General features: G+C 37.0%; 1 protein-coding gene across 6 annotated transcripts in view; it reads left to right on the top strand.

Annotated features, from left to right (window-relative positions):
* Positions 1–25662, top strand: part of Ask1 (apoptotic signal-regulating kinase 1) — a 937451-nt gene that overhangs the window by 420749 nt on the left and 491040 nt on the right. For all 6 annotated transcript variants that reach the window (XM_090395264.1, XM_090395267.1, XM_090395262.1 and 3 more), the window contains exon 17: positions 9832–9959. In XM_090395264.1, coding sequence (XP_090251390.1) covers positions 9832–9959 — 128 coding nt within the window. The remainder of the gene's footprint in view (positions 1–9831; positions 9960–25662) is intronic.

Here is a 25662-nt window from a genome sequence, read left to right as displayed (position 1 = left end):
CCCTGGCCTCATCTATCTCCTGGAGTACAGTTCCACCAATGTGATATACTGCTGCTAATCTTTTCACTCCAAAATGCATAACCTTACACTTTGCCACATTAACTTGAATTCCATTTTCTTTTGTCCAGTCCTCCAAACTATTCAAATCATCCTGCAAAATTTTGACATCCTATGCACTCACAATTTCTCTACCCAACTTTGCAACATCAGCAAACAAGTGAACACTTCCTCTCAGATCCTTTCCTATATCGTTAATGAACAAATTGAAAAGTAGTGGTCTAAGAACAGAACCCTGCGGCACACCACTAGTCACAAGCCGTTGTTGGATCCCAATTTATGATTATTATCCTATCTAGTGAAATTATGCTTATCTATGTTCAACTATTATCTATGCACAAGATATCCCCCAAAAATACAAATATTTAAGTTATTTCTCCCCTTAGTGTCTCTAATATTTATATTATACTGCGCCTTTTGGGACATTTAGTTTGAGATATTAAATACAAAAACAAGGAGCAATTACTAAAATATGTCTGAATGTGAAACAATATTGCAGTCGTAACACTTTATCTCGTTATTTAACACATTAATTTCCTGCGTGATTAGGTTCGTACGTTTTTCAAGTGGTGCATTGGGCAGCAATTTCAGACAAATGTTTTATCAATGAACAAAGGTTTATTAAACTCATTAGTATGGTACAATTCAATTTCTAATATAATTCAATTCAATACTAAGAAAACATTTCCAAAATAACATTATCTAATCACAAATATTTGGCTATGATCCTATATGGGTATTGCGATCATGCCGCCATAACAAATTCAACACATACTGTATATGTATAACTCATATGTATAATCCCAAATCTAATTAACATCTTAGTTAACCCTATATTAGTCGGAATATACGCTATAAGCTGTAGCACATGGACATATATGATCAAATCACTCTATTTAACTATCCAAAACTATGTAGATTAAATTATCCTTTCACTGTATTAACACATAACTTTGACATTTAAAACTTTCCTATACGTTACAGTACACATGCATAATTCTCAGGACACATGAATTACTTATATAATATTAATATTAACAAGTACATTTTCATTATAATCAGTCATGTACTAAAGTCCTAGTATAAATTTCCTTAGTCTCTTCAACAGTTCAGTAATAGAATAATGATTACAATTACAGACGATTTTCAGTTAACACGAGATTTTACAGTACCTTTTTCTCTTGAGTTTTCTATATTGGCCTCTACCTTTTTCCGATTGAACTATCCTGGTATGATCTCTCCTATAATCGGTCGCTCTTAAGTTCTTTTGGCATTAAACTGTGCTTATGCGATCTTTACTTTTTGTACTTGAATTTAGAACACACTTTAGAATCATCTATACCATGGCTGTGAAACTCGCCACGTGGACACCGACTTCTTTACAGATATCCCTTTCTCATAGTTGTCACTGGATGATGAAACACTTACACAAAACCTTCTTTCCTTTAGCTAAATGGCATTCCTCGTTTCTTACCATAGGAAATACGGAATCGAAATCCCGCTCACTTTTGTTTCCTTGTTGTGACGACGGAGATTAACTCCAATCCCGCCACTCAGGAAAACCACGTGAAACCTATACGAAGGAGCTCGTGAAGAAACTATCCGGGAAAAAGCCTCTTTGGGGGGGGTTTCTAACCCTTTTATATCTTGACTCCTAACAGCACCTTCTTTAATTTCTTTTCTCCGCCCCTTACTTGATTCGATTTCACCGACCAATTAGGGTGGCGTTTTTCTGCCAAACATCCTTTGGTCGGCGAGCCCATGACGATGTCTCCAATCCGGGAATTGACCCTGAGCGATAGTCTATTGTTTTTCTTTTGCTAGCCTCTAAATTAATCCCCCTTCCAAATTTTTAAGAAATTACTTAATATTTTAATCTCTTGCCTCTCACATACAATTTCTTATTACTAATCTTTTCTGTTTTACTTAGCTAATTGTTTTATATCACAACTGTAATTCTTTTATTATTTAGTTCTTCAAACACTTTTTTGTTATATATTTTACTTGGATGCAAGAATATTTTTATTTCTTCTAAATAATTCATTTATTAGCTTTTATACAGGGGTTTTATTTTATTTTTTCTTCAAGATACACCATGATAACTGGGAATTCTGCATTCTTAAGGTATCAGGGTGTAACACCGTCTTTTGGACTTCACTCCAGAATAAACCACTCTCTGGTATCTTTTCATCAGCCACCCTCCTATCCATCTCACCAACCCTGTATCTATCCCCATCTGCTCCAGTTTACTGATTAGAGTTCCATGTGGTATCCTGTCAAAGGCCTTGGCAAGGTCCAGTAGAATCACTGTAAACCCATTACCCTTATCCAGTTCAGCCGTCACTGTGTTATAAAACGTGAGCAAGTTACTGAGGCATGATCTACCCTTCACAAAACCATGTTGTCCCCCATACAGTATCCCATTTTTATCTATCCAATCCTGTATTCTTCTCTTGACTAATTTCTCCAAGACCTTGAGAACGATTCCTGATATGCTAATCGGTCGGTAATTTACAACAGCAGTCTTGGAACCTTCTTTATGCAGTGGAACTATTTCCCCCCTCTTTCCACCCCCTCAGGACTAACTCAGACCTGAGACTCAAATTAAACAAAATGGTCAAGGGTACTGACAATTCTTTAGCCGCTTCACGTACGACACGAGCTGGTATACCATCCAATCCCACAGATGTATTGACATTGAGGTTTTGCAATAGACTACTCTACTCCACTTCATTCACCACAATTCCCATATAATCTACTGGTCCACTCATTTCTGCAATGTCCCCACCTGGATGATATATTCTTGCAAAATGCACGCTCAGTAATTCAACTATATCATCTGATTTGATTACCTCCCTACCATCGGCATTCTTTAAAATCATTCTGCCATATTCATTTTTTCTTTTACATGCAACACATATCAAAAAAACTGTTTAGGATTATCTTTAGCCTGCATGGCCAATGTTCTTTTGTAATCCTTTTTTGCTTTTCTTACCACACTTGTTACCCACTGGGCTGTGCTTTATACCGTTCATGAGTCTGCCTGTCACCTTTCTCCTTAAATTCCCTCCATAGTTGTTTCTTTTTTTGCAGCTCAAGCTTAATGGTGTTATTCATCCATTTAACCCCTACTTGATTTATTATTCGGACTCTAGGTATACAGTCAGCCATTGCTTCATGCAAATACTTCTTAACCGCCTCCCATGTACTATCAACTTCTAGCCCTTGCAGTTGTACATGCCATGGCACTGAACCAATCAATCTCCTAAGCTTGTCATACTTACCAGAACGATAATTCCACATGTACTGTGTCTTAATTGTAAATTCCACACCTTTAGCCACCTCCCAAGTCAAGACCTTGTGATCACTCTCACCAATTGGTGGCAACGTGGTGTTATTCGTTACAGCCAAATTCTCAGATGCAGTTACCAGGTCTAGCACTCTCTGACCCCTAGTATTTTCCATTACATGCTGTCGCAGATAGTTATCCCTTAATAACCGCATAAAATCCAATTCCTTTCTCCCATGTGTCCTCTCCTTCTTCCAATCAATGTTACCATAGTTGAAATCTCCCATAATAATTACCCTCCTTTCACTCATTGGGTATATTTGCTTATGCATACTATCTCCATCATCTATTCCATCACCTGGTCTATAGCAGCACTCAACTGTATATTTTGTTCTGCTAGTTTCAATCTCACACCAAATAGCCTCAAATATGCTCTTTTCTCTATCCTGCAGGTCCACTTCTATTCTTCTTGGCTGTAGCTCATCAGCTATCATCAATAAGACTGCTCCCCCATTTTATTCTCCCTGTCACTCCTGAAAACACCATACCCCCTCATATTCAATCCCACTAGCTATATCATCTTCTGTCAGCCATGTTTCACTAATGCCAATAACCTGTGGTTTGGAAGTGCCAACCAAGGCCAAAAATTCTTCCTTCTTGATCCTAATACTTCTGGCATTTGTATGCATTGGATGGTATTGGATTGGATGGTATACCAGCTCGTGTCGTGCGTGAAGCTGCTAAAGAATTGTCACTGCCATTGACCATCTTGTTTAATTTGGGTTTCAGGTCTGGGTTATTCCCGAGGGGGGTGGAAAGAGGGGAAAATAGTTTCACTGCATAAAGGAGGTGCCAAGACTGCTGTTGTAAATTACCGACCGATTAGTATATCAGGAATTGTTGTCAAGGTCTTGGAGAAATTAGTCAAGAGATAAATACAAAATTGGATAGATGAAAATGGGATACTCTATGGGGGACAACATGGTTTTGTGAAGTTTAGATCATGCCTCAGTAACTTGCTCACATTTTATAACACAGTGACGGCCGAACTGGATAAGGGTAATGGGTTTACACTGATTCTACCGGACCTTGCTAAGGCCTTTGACAGAATACCACATGGAATTCTAATCAGTAAACTGCAGCATATGTGGATGGATATAGGGTTGGTGAGATGGATAGGAGGGTGGTTGATGGAGAGATATCAGAGAGTGCTTTATTCAGGAGTAGAATCCATAAGATGACTTGTGACTAGTGGTGTGCCGCAGGATTCTGTTCTTGGACCACTATTCAATTTGTTCATTAATGTTATAGGAGATCATCTGAGAGATGTTCACTTGTTTGCTCATGATGCAAAGTTGGGTAGAGCAATAGTGAGTGCACAGGATGTCAAAATTTTGCAAGATGATTTGGATAGTTTGGAGGACTGGGCTAGGAAAAATGGATGTCAATTTAAGGTGGCAAAATGTAAGGTTATGCATTTTGGGGTGAAAAGATTAGCAGTAGTATATCACATTGGTGGAACCGTACTCCTGGAGATTGATGAGGCCAGGGATTTGGGAGTGTTGGTGGATAGGGAGTTGAAGTTTAGGGGGCACATCGCAATAGTGGCTAATTCAGCTCATAAAATCACTTGGTTGCTGAAAAATACTTTAACAACCAGAGACAAACAAGTTATTGTTCCTCTGTATCGAGCCTTGATAAGACCTCATCTCGACTACTGTGCCCAGATTTGGTCACCAGGGTTTCTTCTTGATGGGGAGGAGACGGAGGGGATCCAGAGATGAGTAACCAAGATGATAGCTGGTCTATAGAATGAACCTTATAAAGAACAGGTTGAAGATTTGTAGGTTGCAAAAATTGGTTGATAGGTGGAAAAGGGGTGATATGATTGCGACATTCAAATTACTGAAGGGTTTCTATAAGATTAATTCAGAAGATATTTTTGAGAATAGGACTGGTGGTGGGAGGACTAGGGGCCATACATGGAAGCTGGGCAAGAAAGTGGTTAGCAAGGGTTGTTAGAGCTAGGTTTTTTACTTGGAGAGTAGTGAATGAGTGGAATAAGCTGCCAGAGTCTGTTGTGGGTGCTATGATTGTGAATGAGTTCAAGGTGAGGTATGATAGATACTATGTGAATGTCGAATAGTTGTTCTTAACAAGATGTTAGGGCCTCCCTCGATGAGTCTGTCGACTACTTGGAGTTGCCCGAAATAATAATAATAATAATATGATCCTGTATACCTCTTGAGGGTGTGTGTGTGTGTGTGTGTATATATATATATATGTATGTGTGTGTATATATATATATATATATGTATGTATGTATATACAGGGTGTTCGGGATAAATTTGACATATTTATAATTAATTATATTTTTCCGTAAGTTACATGTATTAACACACACTTCTCTTCATTTAAAAGTTCGGACCCTTCTTCATTCATATACAAGATGTCAGAAAGGATGGATAGCTGGAACCCACCTGAATCATGGAAGAGAATAACTTGTATCATGATGATTCGTGCCCGCCATCAAAATAAGGATATTACGACTGCTGCCCAATGCTCCCTGAATACAGTAAAAACAATCAGGAATGAACTAGAGACTTGCAATGGTGACTACGAGGATGTAGCAAGAAGAAAGATCCCTAGCAGACGATCTGATTGCGTTCGCACAGCAGAATTCCTCGCAAATCTGCAGGTACAGGTGTTGAAGAACCCTGGCATTGGAATTCGGGCTTTGTTCGTGGAGTTGCTAACTGTAGTCAAGTCCTGGATAACAAGGGTAGCCAATGGTAGGCCGTATGTATGGCAGCAGGATTTGGCCCCTTGCCACACCTCTGGGAAAAGTCAAAACTGGTTGTCTGAAAATTTCTACGACTTCACCAGTCCAAATGTGTGGCCTCCAAACTCCCCAGACCTTAACCCCATGGATTAATTTGTATGGGGCGCAGTTGAAAAAGACACCAATCGCACTTCCAGTAATACAAAAGCCCAGTTAATGGATAAAATTAAAACAGTTTTTGCGGCCCTTCCCAGGGAGACTGTAGCATCAGCTTGTTCGAGATTCCGAAGCAGAATTGAAGCTGTGATCGATGCTAATGGTGGTTATTTTGAGTAAATCTTGTTGATAGTATTGTAATTAACTCTGCCTGTAATGTTTTTTTGTCAATTCATTAAATTTAATAGATACAAAGAAGATTTTCTTTTTCCTTACGAAACTGTCAAATTTATCCCGAACACCCTGTATATATATATATATATATATATATATATATATATATATATATACAGGGTGTTCGGGATAAATTTGACATATTTATAATTAATTATATTTTTCCGTAAGTTACATGTATTAACACACACTTCTCTTCATTTAAAAGTTTGGACCCTTCTTCATTCATATACAAGATGTCAGAAAGGATGGATAGCTGGAACCCACCTGAATCATGGAAGAGAATAACTTGTATCATGATGATTCGTGCCCGCCATCAAAATAAGGATATTACGACTGCTGCCCAATGCTCCCTGAATACAGTAAAAACAATCAGGCATGAACTAGAGACTTGCAATGGTGACTACGAGGATGTAGCAAGAAGAAAGATCCCTAGCAGACGATCTGATTGCGTTCGTACAGCAGAATTCCTCGCAAATCTGCAGGAACAGGTGTTGAAGAACCCTGGCATTGGAATTCGGGCTTTGTTCGTGGAGTTGTTAACTGTAGTCAAGCCCTGGATAACAAGGGTAGCCAATGGTAGGCCGTATGTATGGCAGCAGGATTCGGCCCCTTGCCACACCTCTGGGAAAAGTCAAAAATGGTTGTCTGAAAATTTCTACGACTTCACCAGTCCAAATGTTTGGCCTCCAAACTCCCCAGACCTTAACCCCATGGATTATTTTGTATGGGGCGCAGTTGAAAAAGACACCAATCGCACTTCCAGTAATACAAAAGCCCAGTTAATGGATAAAATTAAAACAGTTTTTGCGGCCCTTCCCAGGGAGACTGTAGCATCAGCTTGTTCGAGGTTCCGAAGCAGAATTGAAGCTGTGATCGATGCTAATGGTGGTTATTTTGAGTAAATCTTGTTGATAGTATTGTAATTAACTCTGCCTGTAATGTTTTTTTGTCAATTCATTAAATTTAATAGATACAAAGAAGATTTTCTTTTTCCTTACGAAACTGTCAAATTTATCCCGAACACCCTGTATATATATATATATATATTAGGAATTTGATGATGATGACTTATCAGACTGCCACTGCTCTCTATTCAATACTGGCATGTGTGAGATTGTGGACGTATGCATGTACCTAATAATACAGTTGAATATTGTTCTTTTTTTTTTAAGTTCATGTAGAGGCTTTAGCCTCTACAATGTTTTTTGCTGCGTTTTTTTAATACTGTTCAGATTCAGTTCTTCTACAGTTTCTTACTGACATTCTTATATGTTTTTTAGTACCTGAAGAAGTTATGTTTAGATGAAACTAGTCATCTAAAACTCGGTCTTTAGTCATTTAATACTTTTAACATATATATATATATATATATATATATATATATATAATCATGAGAGAGTAGACTTTATTATTATCTAAATTAAGTGGATATTAAATCCAACATCATTTCAGAGCCAAATACAGATACACTGCCACCATACTATGAGTTGCCCTAGCCAAACCATATAGGTGATGATGAACGCTGTGAGCATCTGTATATTTGCCTCCTATTGGTTCATTATAAGGTTTCACTAGCCTGACAGCTGTTTCAAACTCATTGGTTTTCGTCAGAGACTAGACAGAAACCTAGAGAGCAAAAACTCTCAGTACTAAGGAATTAGAAGCTTTGAAGAGCTGCATTTTCCTTAAGCCAACTCTCGGTCAGCACATAAAGTATTTACTTAAATAAAGAGCCAAAAGGCTTCACTTCGGTGATGCAAAGTTATCTAAATTAAGTGGATATCGAATCCAACATCATTTCAAAGCCGAATACAGAAACTGTGAAAGTTTTGTGCAGAATCTATAAAAGTTTTGTTTGAAAATTGACCAGAGAGCCAGTGGGAATACTCCGCCACCATACTACGAGTTGCCCTAGCCAAACCGTATAGGTGACAACGAATGCTATGACGAATGCTAGATATCTGGGCAATTTTTGCATGAAACTTTTATGGTTTCTGCACGAAACTTTCATAGTTTCTGTATTCAGCTTTGAAATTATGTTGAATTTAATATCCACTTAATTTAAATAATTTTGCATTGCCGAAGTGAAGCCTTTTGGCTCTTTCTTTTAGTAAATACTTTACGCACCGACTGAGAGTTTGCTTACAGAAAGTACACTTCTCCAATGCTTCGACTGAGTTCCTTAGGACTGAGAATTTTTGCTCTCTAGGTTTCTGCCTAGCCTCTGACGAAAACCAATGAGTTTGAAACAGCTGTCATGGTAGTGAAACCTTATAATGAACCAATAGGAGGTGAATATATGGATGCTCACTGCATTCGTCATCACTTATACAGTTTGGCTAGGGCAACTCGTAGTATGGGGGACAGTGTATTCCTGCTCTCTGGTCAATTTTCACATGAAACTTTTATAGTTTCTGCACAAAACTATCATAATTTCTGTATTTGGCTTTGAAATGATGTTTGATTTAATATCCACTCAATTTAGATAATTTTGCATTGCCGAAGTGAAGCCTTTTGGCTCTTTATTTTAGTATAGACTTTATTATTTCTAACTAGGATGTGGATTTACACTTTGGTAAGCTTGGGTTTTTGAATTATTCTACTCATTAAAGTGTTAAAATTTCTGCAGCTTGTTGTATCCATGGTTTGTTAATTGCTGGCAAAAATCACATAAAAAAGTAAACCACTTTAATAAATTAATTACTAATTTCAAGCAACATTATCATATTTTTCTTCCGATTTGGAAAGAATGCAAATAAAAATTCAGTATTTACAAAGAGATTTCTTAAAATGGACACATTAATCTGTACTAGCGTTCACCCCCAACGAAAACCATGAAGTTAATTAGCAGCTCACTAAAATGCTGTACATAGAATTTAATAATTATATATGTAAATTTAAGGAGAGAAGTGAAACAATAAGATGTCCAAACCAATGCGATAAAAACTAAGATCTAATATTAAAATTAAATCATCTCCGGGAAGCATACATAAATGATCTAGATATTAATCAATTAGGCTATAAGACAAGCTATAATACACTGCATATCTGATATCTCATTCCTATATTCAACATCTGTCTCATGTTGAGTGAATTAAAAAAATTACAGTTACCAATTCAGAAATCTCTTTTTAAATAATACTCTTTATTTGCATTCTGGCCCAATCTGAAGAAGTGCACAATAGTGTTATACGAAACTACTAATTTATTAAATCGGTTTCTTTTTTTTACCAGTAATTAACAAACCATATTCCACTCATTGTTTAATTCACATTTCTGGAAATATATAATTTTTTTCATTATTTTATAGTGAAGTACAGCCACTTCATGAAGAAATTAAACTCCATTCTCAACTTCGGCATCGAAACATAGTACAGTATCTGGGATCTGTTAGCGAAAATGGATACTTTAAGATTTTCATGGAATGTGTTCCAGGAGGTAAGGGAACATATTTGATTTTCTTATTCTTTTGTAAAGAACAGATAAAAGCATACTAGTGGAATTTTTTTTGTTGCTAATCCCCACATGCATAAGCTGGAAACTGTATACATTAAGGAAATGATATGAGAAAAGGTATTTAAAAAAATAGAGGTAGATAGAATGAAAAAAAAAAAGATAATGAGAAGTTGGTACAGCGAACTAGGATCCGAATTGCATAATAAGTACAGCAGCAGCTCGTGTTCTGCTTATGATAAGAAGAAAGGCAGTGACTAGTTAGGAGCAAAGTCCATTGAAAAATACCTAAAAAAAAAAAAAAGAAAAAAAAAGACATTTTGGAAGAAAGGAAGAAAGCCACATTAATACACCGCAGCAAGTTCAAATATGAAAGACAATTCATGGAATCAGCCTCAGCCCTTAGGAACATGCCAAACCTCAACAAATTTGGATGCATAAGACTGTCCCAAATTTGGGAAACATTTATCAGAAGAACTTCAGCCCAAAGGCCAAGAACTACCAATATAGCCCGGCAGGGGGGAACCTTCAGGACTTTAGGAAAACAGTAGCTTCCTAGCTTCTGTTCTCATTTGCTGTTATGTAGTACTTGCGTGCACTTGTCTTTGTATTAAGTTCCCAAGAAGATGGCAAGGTGACGTTTGCCGAAATATTGGAAAGTATATATTAAAGTTTATTTAATTTATATTTCTACTCTACGGTGTCAATTCCTTAATTATTAGTTATCGAGGCTATGGATGGGCTGGAAAAGAAAAGCATTTCAAGAACAGAAAAATGATCCTAACTGAAGATTGGAATATTAACGAAAGTAAGGAATGAAGCAAGATCTTTCTTTCAAGAAATAAGATATGATTGTGTTTGGAGGAAAATTGATCACAACCAGTATTTCAGACATTGGTTGGCAAAGATCTGAATGCCTGAATCATTGGAATACTACATGGTTTCTCAAATGAAGAAGAGGATTTGAACGTACCGTCATCTGCTAAATTATGGATAGGATTTGAGGTTAATGAGAAAAAGTCATTTATATATAGTGCAAAGAGAGTGAATGAAAGCACAAAGTCTTGAGGTAGATCTGCATTGTCAGAAAAATCAGATGAGAGAGGAAATCATCTGCTGTGACACACACATTGAACAACTAGAGATGAAATTGGTGACCTAATCACAAAGAAGAGAGAGACCATAAGGTAGTAACCATATAAGAAAGCCTTTATACCAGACTTGATCAGATCTCATGCAAATATCAAGATCAACCAGTTTCTCTCCAATTTTCCATTGCCTGTGTCCAAAGGTGGGTATGACTGTCTAGGAATTCTACTGTGGAGCAAGAGTAGTGAAATTCATATTAATAATCTCTAATTAATTGGTAGGTTTTCCAGTAATGGATGATGATTAATGACTTAATCAGATAAGGGAAGTGGGAAGATAGTATGATGGCTGACTTTTATCTTCCCTTTATAGGGACAGGCTGGATGAAGATTTGTTTCCATGTTCACTAAATTAAAGGTGAGTATGACTGCTTGTATAGGCAATAAAATATAGGTGTTTATTCTGGCATAATTTTCAGTACAATCTGGAGGGATAACATCAAGACAAGGAGACTCATTATTATAATAATACCTCAGTTATTCATCCACAATAGGAGAGCAATTTGCTGATTGAATAAGTAATCAGCAAATTCCTCTCCTGTTGTAACACCAGGTCATTTACATACAAGAGGAAGAGAGTGGGCCAAAGAACAAAACCCTTTGGAACTCCTGCATTGATGGAGAAATCCGAGGAGAGGAAACCATCTACTATGACACATAGTGAGCAACCAGGGAAAATGTTAGTGATCCAGTTTCTGAGTGTGGAAGGTAGACCATAAGATGGCAGTTTGTTAAGCAGGTCCGTGTGCCAAACCCAATTAAATGCCTTTAAAATGTCAAGGGAAATCACATGAATTTTTCCATGGAATGTGTCCAGAGGTGAGTGGTGAAAGCAAGAAAATCAGCTGTAGATCGTGAGTGGCAGAATCCGTACTGCTAGTTATTGATTAGTTGGTAGGTCTCTAGCATTTTACATGCTAGTTGAATATGATACATTGAAGAGGGGATACAATACAGGGTTGGTGTTAGTTCCTGGGCACAGTTTTTTAACACAATAGGTGCGATACCTTCAGGACCAGATGGCTTGTTTGTTTTCAGGTTATTGAGGATTCTTTATATTTCTTTTTTCACAGAAGAACATGGGTGACATGGAAGGAGCCTTCTTGGTGGAGTGAAGGGAACTTTGCCCAGGTCATCAATGCAGGAATTGGAAGAGAAGAATGATACCAGTAGGTCAGCTTTTGCTTTAGGTGAGGTAATTACAGTACCATCCGAATGTGAGAGTAGTGGAAACCTGGGTGGGCAGAAATTGAGCCCAATGACTTGGCAAGGAACCAGAAAGAGTGACAGCCATTTGTGCAGGAGGCAAGTTTGCAGCATTTGGCCCTTTCAAAGTCAGATTTGGACTTGTGATGATTCTTTTACAACTGTTGTGAGCTGCAGTATAGGTAGAGTGAGCAGCTGGAGTTTTGGTCTTGACCCATTTGTACTATGCAGAGGTTTTTCTTTTACTCCATTGGCACACTTAAGGCTTGGATGATGACTTAGAATTTGGAGTGGATTGAGGGATGAAAGCCTTCATTCCTGTGAGCATGATTTGTTATTCGTTCTGAGCCAGTGTCTGGATCAGAACTGAAGCAGTAGTCGGACCATGGGAAGGAGGAATAGAAATCATGAAGGTCCTCCCAGTTGGCACCCTTGTAGTGCCATAGGAAACAAGACTATAAACTGGTGGTGGAGGTTGTTCTGTGGTAAAAGAGACTTTTATGAGGTTGTGATCTGAGTTATCAAAAGGAGAACTGATATCCAGCGTATTGGCAAATTGGAGAAGATGTCAATTATTCTGGTAGGAAGATTGATGGTCTGTGATAGGTCATTACTGATGGCAAATCTCCCTGCCTACTTGATTGGTGAAACTGGAGAAGGTATGCCAATTTGAGTTGTGGACATTGAAGTCCCCAAGGAGGATGACCTCACTATTAGAGTATTTCAACTTCAGAAACTTGAGCTTTAGAGAGAGAGAGAGAGAAGATATGAAAAAAGCAGGTTGATTTGGTAGGGAAAATTTGAGCCAAAGCAGATCAAAGAGTGGGGGATTCAAGGTTTTGCATCTCTGGCATGGTATGTTGATTCTGACAAATGCACAGGCCACCCTTGTGGCAGCCAGTTGGTGTTCTGATAGGAATAGAAATTCTGGTTTAGATGACTGTAGGTGGTGGTGTAGGTCATTTATACTGCATTTAGGTCATAGATGTTGGTGAAGTGGATGTGGTAACTTGTTCTTTGATAAGAATTAATGTTTGTGGGTTGTTTGGTTGGATTTCTCTTTTTTTTTTTTTTTTTTTGTGGTTTTTGGTTGGATTTTTTTTTATTTTTGTTTCTTATGAATATTTTTAAGTATCTTTTATGAGAGAATTTTTGGGATATGCAGTAAAATCACATTTCTTTGGGGTGTGGTCCGTTGTATTTGGTGGGGAAGAGATTCTTTTACTGCTGTTCAAAGAAAACAGTATTTATTTTTCCTTGCCAATATGATGAAGGTATATATTATTCTTAGCCAAATACTTAACTTCCACACTGTTTATAAGTAGAAAAAAAAATAAAAATTCCTCCCACCAAATAATGAAATAACAGAATAAAAAATACTTCTTTCTTTACACAGAGACAGTGACATATTAGAGCAATGTTTCTTATCTTGGCTTCCTTAATTGTCATTATATTATCATCATGTTAGCCCATGTCATTTACATGAATGACATGGGCTGACATTCTCATAAATGTTCCCAATCTTGCTGATTTCCATGGGTTAGAAGTTGTCTATAAAGAATGATGTCTTTTTGAAAACATTTTTAGGCTTTGTGTAGCCAATATTCTGTTTACTAAGTTCAGTACTGAATGACTCTTTCATAATTTGAATATTTGTAGATATGATATATCAGAAGAAAGGATTTTCTCCTTAATCTTCACAAATATAATGCAAGAAATTCCTTAATAAAAGTTCATTTCCAAAGTTTATTTATATACCCCACTTGCATTTTCTGTTTCTCCCATTTAATGTTTTCTTCCTATCCTTCTCTTTGCTCTTGCCATTACCATGTGTATAATAGCAACACTCTTCCCAGCATGACTTTATTATAACAGATTTTCAGACCTGTAAGTAACGGTTTTAATACAAAAATGGCTGACAGTGATTGGCATGCAATGTAAAATAACTTTATTGGAAAACAATATACTTTCCCAAATTCTATATGAAGAAAAGTGAGTCAATATAATATCAGAGTACGTATAATAATTTCACAGTTCCTTTGTATTTCATAATACTGACACAATCTATCTATCTGTCTATATATATATATATATTTATAAAATTAATATTTAACTGACTAGAACCTGAGAAGGTATAACACAAAAAAACTTTAATAAATCACGACTAGTTTCATCGGTGTCCCGACTTCTTCAGGTGAGTAAGAAATGACACAAAACTTATAAAACTAACAAGGTAAAAAACATGGACTTTCCAGCTTAATAAAAAGAAGAATAATGGTAACAGGCGCATTTGAATAGGTGACCGCGTGCTATTGTTAGCATAAGTTGAATGTGAGTGACAGCTAATTTTAGAGCGCCAGTACGGTTCTAGTCAGTTAAATATTAATTTTATAAATGTATAAATCCCGAGTCAATCCTAACAACAATATATATATATATTATGAAAGTACACCCCCAACTCGACATCACCAGAGATAAAGATCGGTGCTATCAACATAAGAAGCCTGAATGGCAAAGAAATGGAACTAACTGAAGAATTAGATAAGTACCAGATTGACATAATAGGGGTGACTGAAACAAAAAAAAAAGACAAAAACTGGTGAGATCTTTCTGAGCAATAAATATAAAATGTTATATTCAGGAAATGACAATCAAGGAAAAGAAGGAGTAGCCATAGTATTCAACATAAAATACGAAGCTAATCTTGAATGGCAGGCAGTCTTAAGTAGAGTGATGTGGGCAAATATCAGAATGGGGAATTGGACAATGAGACTTATTTGTGTCTATGGTCCCATGGAAGGTTCTACTAAGGTAGAAGTGGAAGAATTTTTTGATGCTTTAGAAAAAGCAACTGACAAAATGAAAAAGGAAAAGTTGGTCCTTGTTGGGAATCCAAATAGCAGAGTAGGAAATGATTGTCAGACATACAAAAATATTTTGGGAAAATTTGGAGAAAAGAGCAAAGCTAATAATAATGGCAAATACTTGTTGGATTTCTGCTCAGGACATGGACTAGTTATTACTAACACCATGTTCCAACATAGGCACAAATGGGCACAAAATCACATGGAGAGAAGAGGCAAGGAATAAGAAAAGTCTCATAGACTATGTTATTGTTGATAGTGATGTTTTCTCCCTGGTGCAGGACACCAGAGTGTACAGAGGATTTGAAATTGGAAGTGATCACTATTTAGTCTTGAGCAGGATAATATTGAATTTCTTATTGAAAGAATAACATGTAAGAAAGTTTTAAAGCGAATAAAAGTTGAGCAGCTCTCAGATGTGAACTGTACACTAAAATACACAAAGATTATTGAAGAAAAAATGAAAGAGTTTGAGAACAGGAACCAAACCTTGGAGATTCAGTGGCAAGCCTTGAACAAGCTGATGGATTCAGCCAGAGAGGCATGTGGTGAGATTGTCTGCAAGGATAGAAAAATCAGAACTCCATGGTGGACACAGGAAGTTAAGCAGGCAGTGAAGGAAAAGAAGAAAGCATATCAAAAGTTCCTAGCTAATAAAAATGTAAGAAAGCGAAACACTGTGTAAAACTAGCTAAACAAAAGTCAAGGGAGGACTTTGGCAAGAACATAGAAAATAAATATCAAGAAGGTGGTAAGATGTTCTGGAGGTTGTTGAAGAACCTTAGAAATGGAGGAAAGAGTGCTGTAAAAGGTGTTAGAGATGATAAAGGTTAGTTACATGAAAACAGGAGAAAAAAAGATAACCTTGAAGTATGGAGTAATTACTTCGAAAAATTGCTAAATGAAACAAGCAGTGAGAGCACAGTGGTAAAAAACACTCAACAGGCATACATCAGGAATACATATCCATATTTGAAGTAGAAAAAGCCATCAAAGGCTTGAAATGTGGAAAGGCAGCAGGAGTAGATAATATTCAACAAGAAATGCTGAAGTATGGTGGTATAAAAGTCTTACAGTGGCTGCACTGCATAATTCAGAAAGCCTGGACAGAGGGACGAATTCCCGATAATTGGAGTACAGCTCTAATAGTACCCATATATAAAAAGAGAAATTAAACTGAATGTGAGAATTACAGAGGTATTTCCCTACTGAGTGTTCCTGGCAAGATCTATGTAAGTATACTTGAGAAACGGTTGAGAAGAATAGTGGAAGAAAAGTTTGGTGAAGAACAAGCTGGATTCAGGCCAAATAGAGGCTGTCAGGATCAGATTTTCACTTTATGACAAACAGTTGAGAAAGCATTGGAATATATAATAAAGATCTGTATTTAAGTTTTGTATATCTGGAAAAGGCATATGACAAGGTGCCAAGATAGAAGCTATACACTACAATTATATGGTGTCAATGGGGCATTATATCAATCAATACTTAGCATTTATTTGAGTTGTAAGTCAGCAGTTAGAATTGAAGGAAGTACAGGAAGATGGTTTAATGTTAAATCTGGTGTGAGATAAGGATGTGTATTATTCCCTCTGTTATTCATTATCTATATGGATCACATTATGAAGGAAAGTGGTATTAAACATGAAATCGGAATTGGAGATGTTAATGTCAGCTCTTTGCTTTATGCGGACGATGTTATACTTCTAAATAAATCCGCTACAAGTTTGCAAGATTCCCTGACTAAATTGAATAACTGTTGTAATAGATATGGTATGAAGGTCAGCATTAAAAAGACAAAGACAATGAAAATGGGTAGAATTGTTGAAAATGCAACTGTGTTGTGAACGGGGAACCTGTGGAACAAGTAAAACATTTCAGCTACTTGGGCACGATTTTTACTGAAGATGGTAAATTAAATATGGAAATAGACAGCAGAATCAATAAAGCTGGTATGGTAGGCAGTCAATTGAATAAATTCATGTGCAATAAGAGAGAAATTAGTCAGAACACTAAATTAGCTGTATACATGACAGTGTTCAAACCAGTTTTAACTTATGGATCTGAGAGCTGGGTGAGAAGTAAAACACTTGACCAAAGACTAGAAAACACAGATATGAGAGTCCTGAGAAAGATTAGAGGCATGAACAGATGGCATCAATGGCAATATCATATTAAAAATGAGGATATTAGGAAAGAACTTGACATTGTCAGCATCCAGGAATGCATTAGCAGAGCTAATCTCAGGTGGTATGGTCACCTAAACAGAATGGGCAAGGAAAGATTAGCAAAACAAGTGTTCTCTGCCAGGTTGGCAGGAAAATGACCCAGAGGAAGACAAAGATATAGGTGGATAGATGCGGTACAAAGTGGCTTAGACAATAGAAATATAAGATCTGATAATGTTGGAGTCTTGACAAGTAACAGTCTGATTTGAGGAAAATTGTAGGTTGGAAGTTAGTAATGATGTAAATTTTTCATGTAGTACTATCATCTCTTGTATACCCCTTGAGGGTACATGTCAGGAAAATGATGATATATATACACACACACACACACACACACACACACACACACACACACACACACACACACACACACACACACACACACACAGGTATCCACCGATTAATGCGATTAATTAATCCCTCGATGTTACTGTGTATATGAAAATCGCATTAATCAAATCTAATAATCAGTGGTTAAAATTACAATTCATCCATGATCGATTACTGTATTAATAATTCGTTTTCTGTGGTTCTCTTTTAGGAAAGATAAAAATAAATGCAAAGTAAATGTTTAATAAATACTTGTACCTACATTATTTACTGCAATTTTTTTATTAAAAGAAGTTATCAAGAGTCGTTTGAACAGTTTTAGTTTTTTTGTTATCGGCATAAATTCTACAATAACAAGCATGATGACTCTCCAGACCTCGGCAAACAAGCAATAAAACGTAAAGAAAAAATACTGCAAATATAATACATGATGGGAAAAAATTAAGTGGATATTGAATCCAACATTATTTCATAGCAGAATATAGAAACTACAAGAATTTAGTGGCAAATATAAAGAAACTAAAAGTTTCAGCAGATGCAAGCATACACAATCTTATGGGCAGCTCGTAGTAAAGGTGGAGTAAGCTCCAGATCACTTTCCTTAGTATTTTCCATAACATAAAGCACATCTCCTAGAGGACATGTATGATAAATAAGCCTTTGGCTTTCTATTTCAGTAATACATGATGGTTTATTTATTTTCAGTTACAATCTAGAAATTATTGAACAAAGAATTAAAAAAAAAAAAAAAAAAGAAAAAGAAACAACTAAACCATACTATACTGACATCGGAGGTCACGGTATCTCTCAGATACAATTTCCTGTCAAATATCACAAACCTTTACATAATGTGTTAGACCAAACTGACAGCAAAAAACAGTGCAGAATATAACTCATAACATATGAATGCACAGCTACTCATGACCTCCAAGCTATACACTGAATTGTGTAAGAATATTTATATTAAAAATGTTGCATGTATTTGTCAGATCAGCTGTGAGCTCCGCAGGGTTAAAGGCGATTTAATGAAAACTGTTGCCGTTTATATCAAGGGATTGCTGCAATTAATTTCGCCACGTTAATCAAATCCCAGGTTAAGCAAGGAATACCTGTATGTGTGTGTGTGTGTATATATATATATATAATTCAGAAAACTGTATATATTATTATTATAATATAACACCTCCAGGGAGTCCAAAGACTCATCGAGGGAGGGTACCTGCCCAACAACTCTCCGCCTTCACCACTCCACAAACCGCAACTACCTTCATCATCTACACCAATGCCATCTACCACCCCCACTAGTATTTTCACAGACAAACATCAATGCCCACAACGAGATTTGAACCCGCAACCTTTTGGCTGGAGAGCGAATATGCTAACCACTCGGCCAACCAGGCCGGCATATTAGAGTGCGGTTTGCAAGAAAGCGAATCACAAGGAGGGAGATTTTTTTTGGCAGGAAGAAAAAAACATAGTTCAAATTTTCACGGATAGATAGAAGGCACTGTACCACATGCCTCGTTTGCGAATATGTGCAAATGAGAGTTCTATAAAAGACATGGTGTACTGCTGGCAGCTTGTAATGAGTGCATGCGAATTCCCAGTCATTGTGGCAAACAGAATTATTTTTGTGAAAAGAAACATTTATTACTGTGATGTGATGCTTACATTGGTGGATAAGGCATTGTTAGTGATGTTGTTTTATGTAAGTGAGGAATCAATAGTGGAAGCTTTATGAAAGTTTTGAACGCAGAAAAGAATTAAGAAAGGTCATGTCTTATCACTCCTGCCAGACTACATTCTCTGATATGACATTTCAAGGAAAATGGAAATTTTTCAGATTGCCCTCGCACTGCCAGACCAGTGTTATCCGAAGCCCATACCAGCGTTGTGGTATTACAAATGAATGTCCTAGCAGCACAATCAACAAGCAAATCACAAGAATAGCAAAAATGTATGTATTCTGCATCTTTCATGGTATGTTAAACTTGTATCCATACAAGCTGTAATCTCTTCAGCAGCTGTTACCGAGTAATACCACTAAAAGGGAGGAATTCGCAACATGGGCTTTGAGAAATGTAGCAGAAGATCCACAATGGCTGTACAACATCTTCTGAATAGATGAAATGCATTTTTCGTTGCATGGGACAGTTAATATACAGAACTGCCCCATGCAGTTTGGTGCAGGACAATCCACACATCTACATAGAGGAGCTGTTGCATTCACCACAACTCACTGTTGGATGCAGCTTTACTGCATCCGTCATTGTTGGTCCCTTTTTCTTTGAAAAGCCATGTGCAACAAGAGGTTGGAAGACATCCTCAGTAAATGCTACTAAACACTACTTGCGACTGCTACGAGAAAACGTGATATCAGGCTTGTGGGAAAAACGTTCGTCACACTGTCACGTTCATGCAGGACGGGGTGCCACCTCATATCGCTTCTCCTGTAAAGCAGTTTCAGGAGAGGTGATATGAACGCCATTTACGGAAAGATGGAGCATATCCAGGTGGATGCAAGCCACTTTCTGGCGAATGGCATCTTTTAAATCCACTAAGGAAGATGAGCTGCTCACTACTAGATTTTTATTTGTGGGACTATTTAAAGTCCCAAGTGTATCTGAGCAGCCCATCATCCTTAGTGGATTTAAAAGATGCCATTCACCAGAAAGTTGCTTGCAGAATATAATTGCTTGTGCCGGAAGACATGTTGAACAATTACTGTAGTGTTATGTAACGGGTTTCCTGCATATGATTAAATAAGTTTTCAATGCTATTCTGACTGTCATCGCTTCTTTCGCTCTCTATCGGTGAAAATTTGAACTAATTTTTTTCTCCCTGCCAAAAAAATTTTTTATATATATTTATAAAAAATATATTTATATATATATACACACACACACACACAGTCATACCCTGAAGTTATGCGGTAAGTGGGACCAACAAAAAGCGCGTAAGTTGAATTCGCATAACTCAGGGTATAAATTTTCATGTAATTTATATATACAAACATACAAAATTTTAGTTAATTGGGACCAAAGGTTTACAAAAACACCTATATTTTTTAAGAAATATAATCATAATAGTAGTTTTTCGTACATAAAAAAAAAAGAAAGTTATTTCGATGTCGATGGTTTCATAAAATCTAAGATTCGTCTGACAGCATAATGTCTTTTTCTTGTCATGCTAAATTTCTTCGTAGCAAGCTAATTATTTTTTTATTCCTTGATTTTTTTATGCCACAGGTACTTCTAAAGAAAGGTGAGTTATTCACTCTCATACAAAGGTAGGGGATTTTTTTGTCCCCCAGAACAGGCATACCCACTCATGAACACACGCGGATTACAGTCAGGAATACTTATGGCATTCCCACCAGCCATAGGTCTGATTCGTCAGCTATTCCATTCCCGAGGAGGGATTGGGATGGTGCCGTACCTCCATGTAAAAGAGTCTCATGGCCATTGCATCATCATATGAAATAAATAAAGTCAGTGTAAAACCGAAATCGAAAAATTAAACAACATTGAAGATATATGGAGAATGGAGTATCTCCTTATGTGCAGTCATGAGACAGCAAGGTAAATAAACAGACATTGTTTTTTTACTTTGCCTGTGTCTACGTGCTACATATTCAATATGGAATATGTTGAAAAGGCAGATACTTGACAGTTAGGATCAACTTAAATGTGCATGTGTGTGATTTAAAAAAAAATAAAAAATTAAGTGTATTTGTTACATGTAATAAAAACTTATATAAATAAACAATATAGTTCTTAACCTCCCTACTGGCCAATGTGGATGAAATAGTGACACCAAATTGCACTTCGTATCCATGTAATTCAGTGGGTTTTAGAGCTTCGTATCCAGATTTATCTGGATGTCTGTAGATGTCGTGGCTGGCTGGAGGGAATTAATACATGTTGAGGTTTAATGGAATATTATCAGCACTGAGAATGGATTAAAACTAATTTTAATGCTTCCAATATTTCATCTCAGTCACAGAGACATCTTCAGGGATTACAAATAACTTTTTGTAAAAACAAATACAATACAATGATAAGTAAAACACGTGAGAAACTAAAGTCCTATCTAGGTGATGTGCCCTCTATGGGCATTTGTGGGTGGCTTAGGATATAAAGAGGGATCTCTGATAATTAATGTTTCCCAAATTTTGTGAGGTTTTATTAAATCATATTTGTTTAAATTAGGTTAATTCCTGAAATGCCATCACCATACTAAAGCCTAATTTTTAACAAATTAGGCTTTACGAAGCAACCTCTCAGACTGTCTTGTTATATTGTGGAGAAACATGGAACGTTTCCAACCAAAAAGCAACAAAAACTATTAATAGCTTTAATACATCCTACATAAGACTTCTACTTGGTTAACCTTGGAAGGATCATATTCGTAATTCCACTATTTTAGAAGAGGCAAACCAAAAACCCTCTATTGAAACTCAATGCAGACGTCAACTTGATTGGCTTGGACATCAACTGAGACATCCTCCTTCTCCATGCTTTGACATCTTAGTTTTATATGCCCCCCCCCCCCCCCCCCCCAAATGGACAAGGACAGAAAGGAAGACCAACTAAACAATTCTGGCAGTATGTTAACCACCTTATCAGTACAGATTCTCTCTCTCCATGAGAAATAACTCAACTGGCTCAAAACAGAGAAGCTTGGAAAGCTACATATAATAATTAACTTTTTCTTATTCCTATTTATTTAGTTCATTTACCTATTTACAAATTGTAAATTGTAAATAAACCATGATGATGATGACAATGGTGCACTTATTCTCTCTGTTATGTGAAAGTAAACCTGAGATCAGAATTATTCATAGGTTTCTTTTCATTTTTTTTTTTTTAATTGTTGATGTTTAATCAGCTGCAAAGATGTTTTCACTGTTATGCATCATTATATGGATCATATTATGAAGTAAAGTGTAATTAAACCTGTTATCCTTATATCAAAATTGGAGGCTTTTATCTCTGTTCTTTACTTTATGCAGATGATGTTATACTCTTAAATAATTCCATTATAAGTCTGCAATATTCCTTAATGGAATTGAATAACTGCTGTCACAAATGTTTCATGACAATCTACAATAAAAAGACTGAAAACAGGCAATAACACTGAAAACATCAAGTGTGAATAGGGAACCTATTCAGCAAGTAAAAGATTTCATTAAAGATTTCATTATTTCATAACTATTTCTTTATTATTCTTCATTTCCTGCAGAGCTTTATATTCCTTGTTGGATATGTTGGTTTTTGGTGGTCTTGCTTTGGAGCGGACACAAGCTACATCCAATCTCACACTGTTGGCGATTTGATTTGGAAGGTGGTGATGGATTCTGTGTTCGATCTGGCTCATAATATCCTCACCAGGTATTTTTCTGGGAACAGTGGCAAAGTTGTGGCCAGGTGAAAGCGCGTTGAGTGCTTCAGGCTTCAGGGTGACTGAAGAAAGGTTGATAATGGTGTTGGTAGGAAGTTTTAGATTAATGGTTCGAATTCTTTTTTTAATTTTTAGAATTTTTTCAAATTCTTTGTCTGCTGCGGTTCACGAGACGTCGTGTAAAATTGACCAAAGCTCATGATTTAAAGTGCATGAAGCTGTTATTCAAAAGCATGAATAGCTTTGTTAATGTCCGCTAAGAGAAACCGCATGGCAGCAATTTGTTCCCAAAGCAACACGTAGCTGGAGTGGTTAACTCTATACCCCCCCCCCCCCCCCCCCCGTATTTATGGACTCCCACAAATACATAAAGAAAATGTGCCATTACATCCCATAGTGGATGGCATTGATTCCTCCACATACAAATTAGCTGAACATTTGGCCAAAATGCTCACACACTATACTGGCAACACACATAAAAAACTTGGCCCACTTCAAAGTTAGCATAGAAAACCTTACACTCCAACATACTGACATAATGGTCAGCTTTGACATCTCCTTATTCACAAATGTCCCACTCAAGGAAACTTTAGAGCTAATCCAAGCTAAATTTTCTCCCGATATCTCAGCTCTATTTCAGATCACAATGAAATCAGGCTATTTCGTTTGGCAGGGAAAATTCTACAAACAAATAGAGGGGACAGCCATGGGTTCCCAAAGGCCTCCATAATTTCTTTATGGAGACCTTTGAAGAAAAAGCGTAAGCTTCTGCCCCAAAAAATCCAACCATATGGCTTCGCTACATTGATGATGTGTTCGCTATTTGGCCACATGACTCTGATACACTCCTCTCCTTCTTAACATACTTAAACAGCCAACACCCCAGAATCAAGTTCACCTGGAAAAAGAGGAAAAACAACCGCCTCCCTTTCCTAGACACACACTAGTCACCCGCCAGCCTGATGGAACCTTGGTTTTCTCAGTTTATAAAAAACCCACACATACAGGCAGGTACATTCACCAACAATCTCCCCCCCCCCCCACACACAACAATATGGAGTGGTGAAAACACTATACAACAGGGCTAAACTAATCTGTTCTAAAGACATGGCCCTAAACACTGAACTAAATCACATCCTTAACACTTTCTCAGCCAATGGCTACCCCCCCCCCCCCAAAAAAAAAAAAAAATCCAAAAAATATTGAAACCTACAAACTGCAATCCCCTCCACAACAAGGATTACTCTAAATCCATCACCATTCCCTACATCCGAGGCACCTCGGAGAAAATTACCGAAATCTTCAAAAAATCATGACTTGACTTCCTGTTACAGACCATACATAGAATTGGCATCCCTTAACCACTCCACTAAAGACCAACCACTTCCCCTAGAGCTACCTGGTGTATACCAGGTCCCTTGCAGCTGTAAACTGTCTTACTTTGGCCAAACAGGCAGGACCACGAATATCAGAATTTCTGAACACAAGGACTACATCCATTTTCACAAGTATAGCCATTCTGGTCTTGCTGACCATGCTCTGGACACACGTCACAGAATATGGTGGAAGAAAGCTGCAGTAATACACCGTAGCAAATACAAATTCGAAAGACTATTTATGGAATCAGCCTCAGCCCTAAGAAACTCTCCAAACCTCAACAAATTTGGTTGCATGAGACTGCCCCAAATTTGGGAGGCTTACATCAGTAGACCTTCAGCCCAACGGCCAAGAACACCTACTTAGCCCGCTAGAGGACGCCATCAGGACTTCTTAAGAGAACAATACCTTCACTCTCAGTTACTGTGTTGTAGTGCCTATGTGCACTTGCCTTTTTTGTAAGTTGCTTTTGAAGATGGCAACGTGACATTGCCGAAATATCGGAAATATTTATTAAAGTGTAATGTAATTTATATTCGTATCTACGTTGTCAATTCCTTAAGTGATTTAGTAATGCATAACCAACGTATCAGCCTGTCTATGAGAAATGCTAAGCATTATACACCTAAACTCAGATCCAGAAGATTTATTATTATTATTATTATTTTGTAACACCTCCAAGGAGTCTGAAGACTCATCGAGTGAGGACATCTACTCTACAGCTCTCTGTCTCCACCACCACTACACCGAACCTCTGCTACCATCAATCTACATCAATGCCATCCACTGCCCACCACCACTAGTATATTTTGTCTGTAAATTGTGTGTATTTGGTAGGACCGATCTGTCTGTATGCTGGATGAAAAACTCCGGTTTCCCAGGAGAAAAAATCCCTGATACCTCTGTATGAGATTGGCTAACTTGTCTTCAGTTGCAAAAAAAAATGCATTAAAGATTCCTCCCATGACGATGAGAATCGAGCCTAGGCTTTTTCCAGTCGAGGCTAGCTGGTGAAAGGACGTACTGTCGGAGAGATCCTGAAAGATTTGTGATTTTTGTTGATTTATTAATATTTTGTTAGATTTAATTGTGTAATTTTGGTATATTATTGTAGTTTTATTAGTGTAGTTAG

Source organism: Typopeltis vanoorti, chromosome 7, assembly GCF_054136105.1.
Source record: "Typopeltis vanoorti isolate ZY-2024b chromosome 7, IOZ_Tvanoo_1.0, whole genome shotgun sequence".
Lineage (NCBI taxonomy): Eukaryota > Metazoa > Arthropoda > Arachnida > Uropygi > Thelyphonidae > Typopeltis > Typopeltis vanoorti.
This window is presented reverse-complemented; position numbering and strand designations above follow the sequence as displayed.